The sequence below is a fragment of the Schistocerca cancellata genome, chromosome 2, assembly GCF_023864275.1.
Source record: "Schistocerca cancellata isolate TAMUIC-IGC-003103 chromosome 2, iqSchCanc2.1, whole genome shotgun sequence".
Lineage (NCBI taxonomy): Eukaryota > Metazoa > Arthropoda > Insecta > Orthoptera > Acrididae > Schistocerca > Schistocerca cancellata.
Genome location: NC_064627.1, coordinates 799772815 through 799785263, shown reverse-complemented (window position 1 = coordinate 799785263; position 12449 = coordinate 799772815). Strand labels below are relative to the sequence as shown.

Sequence of the window (12449 nt, the reverse complement as noted above, 5' to 3'; positions counted from 1 at the left end):
CTGGAATTAGTATGTGATCATTATGAACTTTGGCATGTAGTACTATCCAGACTGCTTAAAGATTTTTGTATTTATTGCATTATTTCATGATCTGGCTTGACTACTGTCCATCGTAACAGCTCACCACGGCAACAAATGAAATAAACCATGAAAAATTTAATGGAAAAAAAAATCACTAAGGACAGTATCGTATACAAAAGTATCACACTGAATCAATAATACCACATCTACTGTAATGAATGCAATTTAAAACAATAAAGCATATCAATAGCAGGCATTGCATTTCATTTGCCACAAATGCACTGCATACCAAAAGGGTTTTTTCTAAAATAAAAATAATACAGTGGAACCTTACTTAATGAGCACCTCTCATAACCCACGATTCGTATAATGATCAAAACAAATTCTAAAAACATAACTCGCTTAACGAGTGACAATGATTTAGTGTGACGTCACCAGCTGTTCACGCATGGCGGGGGGAAATGTTCCACAATATGAGCACATTTCATTGTCGGCAGTGGCATATGAATGATGTCTTTAGCGCATCCTGCAGTTTGGGTTTAGTGCTCTTTCTGCTACCATCTTAGTCCAGCTTGTGAACAGAAATTTTTCTAACCTTGTGTTCATACAGTGTGTGTGTGTGTGTGTGTGTGTGTGTGTGTGTAAATTTTAATAACCTTCATAGAAAAGTCCCCAAAGATAAAGCTGTAAGAAGACAACCACAAGAGAAAGAAAATTACCTTAGACATGAAACGTAAAACATTGGAAAACTTTAACACGGTGTGAGCGTTGCTGATTTAGTATGCACACAAAATCAGTCTACATCAACCATTTGCACTATCCTTTAGAACAATGACAAGATTAAGATGACAGATGCTTCTGAAGAGACTGACAAGAGTATCTAAACAACAGTTTCGTATTCTGGACAATGTCGACAGGTTACTCCTTATATGTATAAATGAAAAGGAATTGCAAGGCGACACTATTAACGAGAACATCATTTGTGAGAAGGCAAGAATGATTTTCGACGACCTTGTTACGAAGATGCCAGGATCATCAGCAGCCAAAGAAATGTTTTTAGGGGAAGCTGTGGGTAGTTTGAGAAGTTTAAGAGAAGAACCAGGATCCACAGCATTGTGAGGCATGCTGAAGCAGCCAGCTCCGACACAAAAGCAGCAGAGAACTTCATCACCAACTTCAAAGTGCTTGTAGATTCTGAGGGTTATCTGCTGCAACAGGTTTTTAGCTGTGACGAGTGGGTCTATTCAGGAGAAATATGCTGAAATGTACCTTTTTAACAGCACAGGAGAATGCAATGCCCAGTCACAAGCCTACAAAAGACAGTCTCACACTGCTATTCTGTGCCAATGTAAGTGACAATTTGAAAATTAAACCTCTACTTGTTTACCATTCAAAAACTCCACGAGCCTTCAAGAAATGTAAAGTCAGAGAATGCAGTCATGTGTGTGAATTGCGTTTGCATGAGTAAGATTCTGGAATGAATTATGTTCATTGTGCAAAGTTCCACTGTATAGTATCAAATGAAACTGGTGACTCGGTCGAGGACACAGCCCGTTGTCTTGGATGTACAGACACTGACAGATGTAGAAGTAAATTCACTCATGTCCCAGCAAAGTGTATTTGGACCCTTGCTTTTCAGGTCAATGTTTATGACCTGATAGTTAATATTAATAGTAAACTTAGACTTCTTTCAGATGATGTAGTTACCTATAAAAAGCATTGCCAGAAAAAAGCAGTACAAATATTTACTCAGATCTTCATACAATTTCAGAGTGATGGAAAGATGGACAACTTGTTTTACATGTGGAGAAATGTAAAATTTTGCACCCTCATAACTGCAAAAATATAATGTTCTATAACAACAACCTCAAGGAGTCACGTTTAATCAGACAACCAATACAAATACTTGGGTATAACAGTTTGGGTGTATATGAAATTTAACACTCACATAGGCTCAGTTGAATGTTAGAAAGTTGGTAGACTTTGCTTTATTTGTACTACATTGGCAAAATGCAGTCAAGATCTCTAGCTAAACACTCATGTGAACAATCCTGGAATATTGTTCTACTTTGTGGGACCCATATGAACTATGTCCAACTGGGACCCATACAAACTAGGTCCAACAGTTTAATGAAAGTAAACAAAGAAGGGCAGCATGACAATCACAGGAGAATCACGGAAATGCTGAAAACCTGAGCTGGAAATGTTTTATGACAGAAATCGATTACCCCACAATAGTCTACTTACCACATTTCCAGAAATAGTGTTAAATGAGAAACTGAAATACATATTTTTAAAAGCCTCCTACGTTCTAATCCAAATTAATGCTGTGCCTCTAATGATATCCTCACTGAGAAAGTTTAACCTAGTATCTGATATTCGTCCTTTTCCCTTTTGATCTTTTTTGGAAATTTACTGCTACAGCACATCACTGCAAATATAGAGAGCAGATGCAATTTGTCACAGGCAGAGTGTATTCCAGAATACAGTTCACACAGCTTTTCCCTCTTATTCATGCAGACTAATTCTGCATGTTCTACAATCATCTTCCTGCTACTACCATCTCTTAACTGAAAAATGTTTATTATGTTTGTTAACTTGTGATCACTGAATATAAGGCTCCAATTTTGGTTTTGAAATGGGTGCTCTCCATTTTTATGCCATGCTCCCTTATGTTAAATATACTTCTCTGACAGCAATGCACCCTACCTGTTTGTTAAGATTAAGCAGTATTTACAATTTAGAACATCCCATGTATTACAATTACTTTTTGTAGGAAAGTTGACCACTACTCTATATAAAACAGCTTGTCTCCTACTGACAAAATACGACTACAAATGAAAAATGATGTAAGTGTAATGGGATTTTTGACTTGTTTAAGTTTCCTATTGCTTCATTTTGATTTCAATACTACTGTTGTTACATCATTGCATTGCCTATGAGTTTAGCATTTACTTTTGTCTTATAATCTCACAATTTTACAGCTCTCATACTAACAGCCATTAAAAATTGATACTGCGCATGCAAGACAGATATCGCATGTTGCTATGAACAGCAGTACACCTTAGAATGTGAGATAAAAATGAACCAATGGAAATTCCAATAGCACAACGAACAATATAGGAAAAAGAGAGATTGCTACTTACTGTACAGATGACACATTCAGTTGCAGACAGGTACAATTAAAAGAGAGTTATACTTAAGCTTTCAGCCACAACCTTTGTCAGGAACACACACCATTCATTCATGCAAGGAGGCATACATCATGCACACATGACTGCCAACTCCGGCCGTTTGGGCCAGAATCATTCTGGCTGAGCTGCCAGTCATGTGTGCAAGAGGTGTGCTTCCTTGTGTGAATGAATGGTCTCTCTTTCTGAAGAAGCCTGTGGCCGAAAGCTTATGTGTAAATGTCTTTTAATTGTGGTTGTCAGAAACTTAATGTGTCACCTTTACAGTAAGTAGCAACCTATCTTTTCCTACATTGTAGATAAAAATGAAATATATTTCTTCTCAATCAGCCAACACACTGATAATGTTTCTATCTGTTTTTAAGGTGACTAAATTAGGGGAGATTAAATGAGCTCACACTGAAAAGAAATTGCACAGAAAATATTTAATGCCTCTTGTTCAAGAAAGCCATGAAGAAGTGTTGGGGTCATTTGGAAAAACAAACACAAAACTTTCAACTGTAATTTCCTGAATTTATAAATAATGTGTGTGCGTGTTTTAGGAGCACCTGCAACAATCATCAACAGTTGCAAATGAATGACTGTTTGTCCTTGTTTCTGTTTGCTGTCTCCACTGTGGAATTTTCATTATCAAAATATTACTTAAAGACAATTCATCTCCTATCTTTGCTGAGAAGACTATGGAAGTTCTAAAGTTCACTACTATCACATAATAAAAAGAATTACTGTGGAATGACACACACGCTTGATTGTATGGATTTAATCTCATTGCTGTCATCTTTGGCCTTGAGTAATTTTTTTGTAGTTTTTGCTATGGAAAATAATGTGACTGCACTGTTTGCGTTGAAATCTATTATGGTTGTGTTGTTGAGGCAGACAACTGCACTGTCAATAAAAAGAATAGTATACTTTACTACACACAGAGAATTTCCACAGAAATTACGAAATTCTAACAACTAAAAATAATATTGTAATGAGCCTACATGTGCATACACTTGTAACTGTTGTCTCCTTATACAGGTAGTGTCAAAATGACAACACACAAGACCCCCCCCCCCCCCCCCCCCTCAGTGATGTATGCCTGGCAGGTTGAGCGCCCAAATGGCTATGGGCATTCATGCATGCTTGGCAGCTAAAACAGCCAGATGTCTAAGGCATTCATGTACACCCTGCAGACAGGAAGGCCGGATGGCAGGGTGCAGGACCAGGTAAATGTGCACAAAATAATGGCAACTCATTGTTGTCCACATTTAAACATTCCTGCCACCACTGTCATTATCTGCTCTTCTTTGTAATGTTGAAAGCACTACAGCTTTCACCTCCCAGTTCCTTTCTGCTTACGAGTTGATCAAGTAGATACAATCTGATTTCCTAATGTACACAAGATAAATAACACAAACATAAATAATTGGGAGGACACGAATCATCCTACAGAACTGATGTATGAGGCGTTTCAAAAGAGCAACATACTTGCAGTTTCACAGCAACTCTAGCGACCAGGAGGAACATAAAAGAACATGCATGGCTAAGTTACTATAATCTGACTTCCTAATATACACAGTAATATGATACAAGCATATATAATGTGAAAGGGTATGAATTATCCTACAGAACTGAAGTATTAGATGTTTTAAAAGACTAAAAAGGTAGCAAAATTCTTGCTGTTACTCAGCTACTCTCACAGCAGTGCAATGCAGAAAAGGTACATGATACAAACATACATAACATGAAAGGGAATGAATTATAATACAGAACTTAAGTATCAGATGTTTCAAGAAACTAACAGTGCAGCAAAATACTTGCAGTTTCCCAGCAACTCTCGCAACAGAAGACTCAAGAGTTTTGTACGTCTTAATTAGGAACGGTTCACATTCAAATTTTATATTTTGAAATGCACTGGTCTGATATTAATGAGTTTTGTATAGTTTACAGGCACGTTTATTGCTATTGTAAATCTTACATTACAGAATTTTCCAATCACAAGTAAAAAAGTTCTTATTTCTCTAAACTAACTTTTTCTCAGCCCAGTATAAATTTATAATGGACAGCTTGGATTATATTTGAAGTTCTCTTTCATGGTTGTCAAAAATTGCAACCTCTGGATATTGGTTTTATAAAGATTATTATTTAGGAGGCATGCTGTAATGTGCAATTGGCAGTAAGTGGCCAAAGTCTGCAGCGGTCATACGGCTGCCAGCAAGACGCACACAATCTTTGCCCCCTTAGCTGTTTGGGCATGCTGGACGCTCGACCTTAGTAGCCACAAAAGGGTAAAGTATAATTAGTGACGTGATGAATGGTTCCAAATCTGTGAAAGTGCTTAACTTGAGACTTCATTTATAAACTACATAATGCAACCGTGATTTTTTAATCCATGCGCCTCTTCTGTGGTAAACTGTTTCCCTTCTTCCGCTTTTTTCCCCTCTCTCCTCCCTGATGAAGGAACAAAGTTCCAAAAGCTAGGAATGTAAATTTTCTGTTCTGTTTTGTGTATCTATCGGCTGTACTGAGCTGAGGTAAGTACTGGCCAGCCCTCTATCTGTTTGTTAGTATTTGTTTCACATCTTTACATGAGATTTTCCATTAATCATTTAAACTGTTTTATTGTGATGTTGAGTGAACCAAAATGTCTTAGGGCTGTGACATAGGCAACAATAATCAATATACAGTGCTCACGTCACATTAGGCATCGTAACCGTCACATTTCATTTTAGTGTAATGGCGAAAATGATGGTACTGTTTTACTGCTAACACACAAAAGAACCTACAAGACAGGAAATTATACGCAAGTTATCCCAGAAGCTCTGTTCCTGTAATGTGGCCTTCATACGGTGTTTCCATTGCTGTCTTGACACTTTCAAAAGTCCAGGAATATCGCTACAAGGTGGCAATACTCACGGTGTCTCAGATGACAGGTGGTGAATTTTTGCATGAAATGGGTGTTTTGCAGGGATATGACTCGTGCAGTCAATACATTGGCAACAAACAGAGTATGGTTGGTCCAGGATAACTCAAAGTTTGGGTGGATTGAAAAATATCACTTTAAGAAGGCAAGGAAGGACTTCGTGGAAGATCTTTTTTTCACTAATTTTCTTCATTGTCAAACACTGGAAACCCAAGGTAGGAAAATCAACAACGTAAGAAAAGACAAATTGCTACTAACCATAAAGAAGAGATGACAAGTTGCAGGGTGTTGCAGACACGCACGATTAAAAGACTCTCACATATTGCTTTTGGTCACAGCCTTCATCAGTAAAAACACAAAAACACACACACACACACACACACACACACACACACACACACACACACTAAAAGGAAGCAAGCACACCTCACGTACACACGAACAACAACTCCAGCATCTAGGGCCGGAAAGCCATTCTGGCCCGAGATGCTGAAGTTGGTGGTCATATATACATGAGATGTGCTTGCTTCCTTTTAGAGAGAGAGAGAGAGAGAGAGAGAGAGAGAGAGAGAGAGAGAGAGAGAGAGAAATACAAATGAAGCTTAGGCATAAAATCTGGTTATGTCAAGCAACGAGACACCCAATATCCTCTCCAAAATCTTGCCCACTGCACTCAAAACCCCATCCAAGCACCGCAATAGCCCTGTTTGGTTTAACAACGAGAGGTACCCAATGGTGGGCTCAACTTTTTGAAACACCTATCGGTCAAGATCCAAGGACTCACATCCTGCAGCCATTCACACTGGGGAGCCCTCATTTGTGAGTAATCGACGAAATAAAATTCCAGAATTTCGTGTGATGCTGTATAGTTTAAAAAAGTAACAGTGTGTTTACTGGTTATCTAGTGTAATGGTTAAGGTACTAACCTGACTTTCAAAAAGTTGTTTTGAACCTCGTAAGGTACATTGAATTTTTTTAAATTTTTAAATCTTCATTGAAATGACTTGATCACTATTTTTATTCAATTAATTGGTTTACACACAATTTCTTATTTGTATTCTTTGTCACATCATTTTAATCAGTGTATTGACTTCCTCAGTTGTTTTATTTTCCATTATTCTTTTTACACTTGAAATCTTGGTGCATCTGAATTTAATTATTTTTATTAATCTATCATAATGTTTAAACATTTGAAAATGAAAAACTGTCAGTTAAAAAACAAAATATCAAATAATCCATTCATATGGGTGTGCAATGGTGTCAAGAATGTATATTTCGTTATAGGCTGTATACCTTCCTGGATGGCAATTGTCAAATATATATTTAAAATACAAATTCTTATCACAATATGAACAAAATAACATGGATGATGATTTACACCAAAGTAGGTATTATAAGTAAAATAAAATTCAAGAAAAATGAGAAATAGAAATAGTGGATGCAATAACATGGACGGAAATGTACGATGATAAAATGGAAGAAATTAAATCATAGTATACATAATAATAACCAAAATCACATGAACAATGATTCCAAGTGGAAAGACTGATACAAAGAAAAATGAGAGCAAATTATGTATTTCATACTATGAGTAACACGGTGTGACAAAGGACGAAGAAAATTAAATTTAAACAAATATCACAGAAAGAAATGTGCACAGGATGCAACCATCTAGCATCTTTGCTTTTGCTTGTGCTGTTTCATTCAATTTCATCTGAAGGATGGCAGCTTACGAAGCCAGCTATGTAACAGTTTTCTGTACAGAGGCATGAACATCAACATTTTCCACTCATATGTAGCCACTTCCAAACTTGCCAGGACAGGCTAGACTTAACAACTCCCCCCCCCCCCCCCCCCCAGCAACAATTGACTGGACACGAGCTGCTTTGAAGTCTGAAAGCCACTAGTGGAACATCTCCTCCCACCAATAGTTCCCATTGCAACAGAACCTACACTCCATCTCTTTGTTCTACTGCTGTCTTCAACCTGCTCTTATTTCTTTAGCAGGCTGCCTCATTGTCACTCACTTTATCTGTAAGTTTAGTCCTTAGTTTTTGTGCCTGCCCCAGCACCGCTAAGAGATGGAGATGTGAACTTTTTAAGAACCACCACATTAAAATCAGTCTCCTACGAAATGACTTAGCAACAAAAATACAAGAAACTACCTTTTCAGCACTTCTGAATGAGTTTTCCTATTATACAGAGTGATCTACTTAAAAACAATACAAACTTCACTTCTGGGAGTACACTGCAAAATTCAAAGATGGAAACAAATATTTGGCATCCACACTCATTGAATTTACTAGGGAAAGCAATTTCTTGGCAGCTGGACTAAAACATTTAGAGAATGTGACATTTTTTATGTGTAAACAATAAAACTCCTTTGTCCAACTGATATCAAGAGCAGTGGCCACGCAAAGTGTAGCTCTTGCATCTAGAAATGTAGTAAGATAACCATGGGAGAAAGGGGGAGGTGGTGATGGTTGTTTACAATTTCGGCATTATAAGGTTCTTCCTTACAACTCAAAGAAAGTTTCAATTTTTTTTCTAATTACTGTAGAGTCCCGCTAATCCGAACTAATTGGGACCAGACCTTGTTTGGAATAGCCGGAATTAGGATGACGAGTTTCTAGAATGAAGTATACCAAGCAGATATGTAGGTACAACATGGTAACAAATGGGAACAAGTGTGGGAACAATGGCTCACTTTCACTCCCTGCCCTTGTTGTTGCGCATTGTTGAGACGTTTGTAGTGTATAAGATCAGTGCACTGCCAATTGGCTTGTAAAGCATTGGTTATGTTAGTTATCGATCACTGGCATCTGTAACAGTTGTATTGTATTTGTTCAGGTGTAGTGGTGTATGTATTTTCGCCATGAGTAAACGGAAACATACAAAGTCAACTCTCAAAGAAAAACTGAATGCTCTGAAGTGGATAGAAAATGGTGAAAATGGCAACAGAACTGGGTGTTGGTAAAGCAACTATTTGTGATTGGAAGAAGTACCAAGTGAAACCTGAACAGTCTTGTGCAACGTCTTCGGAAAGAGACAGACTTTGAAACAGTCCCAGTACGATAAAGCGGATGAAGCTCTTTTCCTTTGGTTTACGCACAAAAGAGAAAGGGGAACTCTTTGAGTGGAGCACTGGTTCAGGAGAAGGCTGTTTACCTGAACAAGTTAATGAATGGTGATGAGTCTTTTAGTGTTAGTACGGGTTGGTTGGACAGATTCAAAAAACGTCATGAAATCCACCAGCTAACAATTACTGAAGAGAAGCTTTCTTCTGACCATGATGCAGTGAAGGAATACTTGGACAAGTTTGAAAAAATGATAAGAGAAGGAACGAATTCTCCCCAACAAATGTATAATGCTGACCAGACTGGCCTTCCTTTTAGGACATTGCCAACAAAAAGCCTGGCATCAAAAGCAGAAGACCATGCTCCTGGTTTTAAAATGTGCAAAGATCGTGTGACTTTATTAGCATGCAGCAACGCTGCCTTTAATGCTGATCGGGAAATCTGCTAGGCCCAGAGCTTTTAAAAACTGCAACATAAAGTCCTGCATATATTATTGCAACCAGAAAAAAAGGCATGGATGGATGGTAAGCTGTTCAAAGAATGGTTTCACGGCCAGTTTGTTCCCTCTGTTCGGCGGTCTTCTAAGGAAAATCATTTGTCTCCCTGTGCAATCCTTTTGATTGATAATGCGCCATCTCACCCCAGCACTGAGGAATTATGTGATGGAGAAATTGTGGTGAGGTTTTTGCTGCTGAATGTTACACCACTTCTACAGCCAATGGTCCAGGGCATACTGCAAACATTAAAACTGATTTACAGAAAACAATGTTTAAGAATGCTGATCCAAGATGATAGCATTCTTTTAGTGGACAAATAAAAAAGACCAATGTGAAGGCTGTTGTTTCTTGGGCCGCTGAGGCATGGCAGAATATTTCAGAAAATACTCTGAGAAAATCGTGGAGAAAACTGTGGACATGTCTTGAATTTCAGGACAACCTAGCTGAAATTGAAGAGAAAAATTTACTACAAATGATACAGACAATCCCTGGATGTGAAGAAGCTAGTGATGGAGACATAGATAAGTGGATGGCAGCGGATGGGGTATGGGGCATGTGTGGAGAACCTTACTGACACTGATTTAGTTGCTGCTGTTACTCAAGACCAGGAAGAAGTGGACTGCTGTGACAGAAGTGACAATGAACCTGAAAGTGACAAAGGAGAGCTGGTACCAAACAGTGATGCAGCAGAAGCCCTTGACCTCGCACTACGGTATTTGGAGCAGAAGTCCACTGCTACAACTGCCGATTTGATGTTTATGAGAAAGTGGCACCACTATGCGTCATATAACACACTGCCTTCATTACGCCAAAAAACAATGAGTTTTTGTCATCTAAAAAGTAGGGTTAAAAGGTCCGCTGTACTTTAGTAAGTTTGACAGCTTTTCTTTCATTGTTATGCATTGTTTAAACCTAATGTTTTCTTGGCAATTTTTCTAATACATATTAACTGTACTGTGTAAATTAAAATAGTGTGTATGTACAGCAGTTTACCGCACAGTTTTTCCATATTTATAACAACATTTTTTATATTCAGATGAACCAAACGTTCGGAGTACTGGGGTTTGGATTAGCGGGATTCTGCTGTCCAGTGTGTGTGTGTGTGTGTGTGTGTGTGTGTGTGTGTGGGGGGGGGGGGGGGGAGGAGGATGTTACTTTTATCAAGAGAGATCAAAAAATGTCTGCTTCACAAAGCAATTAGTTTAAAAAAAAAAAAGGTCCAATTCAAGGTCTTTGTATATTCAGGCCATTCAATTAAAAAACCTATAATTAATCAGGGCATCATTAATTTAGGAACAAATTATCTTTTTCTTTAGTAATATTGTAACATCTGACATTCACATGACATACCTTCTTGTCTGTTGCTGTAATATTTATTTTCCCAAGCATCAAACACCATATTGTAATACCTAGGAGATTCAAAAAATTCATGGTACGTGTAGGTGTATGGTGTTGGAAATATCCTTATGAATCTGTAGCCAAAAAGAGGGAAAAACATATTTAAGAAAACATGAAATTCACATATTAATACACAGTATAATCAAGTGTCTTAAGTAGAATGACACATCATCACATGAGAAAATTCCAGACACATGACAATATGAAAACAAAATAACTCATACACAAGTGTTCTATTTCTAATGGTCCCTAGATAAATGCTTAGAAATATATTCTGATTCATGAAAGGGTTTCAATTTTGTTCGATTCTTTTATCTTTTGTTTGGTCATGTTAAATATTTTACAGCAGCATGGAATAATTCTACCGTGTTATTCATAAGTGTCTCCGTGGTTTCAGGAGACAGCTGCAAAAACACTACAAGACATACAAAATTGACCTAGTGCGACTAGGACTTGTGCTCTGAGGGTCCCATACAAACTTAATTATGTGTATATTATGAGAAGGAAAGTTGCTACTCACCATATAGCAGAGATGCTGAGTCACAGATAGGCAGAATCAAAAGGTTTTCACATTTAAAGTTTTTGGCCACTGGCCTCTGTCAACAACACACACACACACACACACACACACGACTGCAGTCTCAAGCAACTGAAACCACAGTTGCCCGAGACTGCAGTCGTGTGTGCGAGTTGCATTTGCGCACACATGCGTGTGTCTTTTGGTTGACAAAGGCCATTGGCCGAAAACGAAGTGTGAAAACCTTGTTGTGCCTATATGCGACTCAGCATCTCTGCTATATGGTGAGTAGCAACTTTCCTTCTCATAATATTGTTACACTTCATTCTGGATTTTCCATTGTTTAATTATGTATATACACAGTTCACTCATCCAGGGAGTTGAGAATCGTGACCGTTTTAGCCCACTGTCAATATCTATGTTGGCAAGATACTGGTCCTAGGAATTCCAAGACTTGTGTGTAATTTGGGTGCAATTGCTATAAAAATTCCTGAGATGCCACAGTTTATGATTCTAGGTCAATGGGAAGTACCATATAGGTTTTGATGAACAAGTTTGTGAGTATCAAAATATGTGACATAAATGACCGTATCTTTCGACTGCACCGACTTAGAAGCTTAAACTTTTTACATCGCCAAGCAGTTGTAGACCTTAAGAATGTGACAAATTTCGACTGATACACCTATCTTTCCCTGAGGAAAAGCGGGCTTGACAGACAGACAGACGGACAAATAAGCAATCCTGTAAGTGTTCTGTTTTTACCAACTGAGGTTCAGGACCCTCAAAAAGACACACAGCAGTGGACAGGGCATTTCTTCAAGTTTTGATGCATAATATGCTGTA

The 12449-nt window shown here is 38.0% G+C and overlaps 1 protein-coding gene across 5 annotated transcripts in view; it reads right to left on the bottom strand.

Annotated features, from left to right (window-relative positions):
• Positions 1-12449, bottom strand: part of LOC126162655 (tubulin monoglutamylase TTLL4-like) — a 246392-nt gene that overhangs the window by 58377 nt on the left and 175566 nt on the right. For all 5 annotated transcript variants that reach the window (XR_007535095.1, XM_049919293.1, XM_049919296.1 and 2 more), the window contains exon 15: positions 11042-11163. Coding sequence is in view for 4 of the 5 variants with exons in the window: in XM_049919293.1 (XP_049775250.1) it covers positions 11042-11163 (122 nt within the window). In the remaining variant the exon portion in view is untranslated. The remainder of the gene's footprint in view (positions 1-11041; positions 11164-12449) is intronic.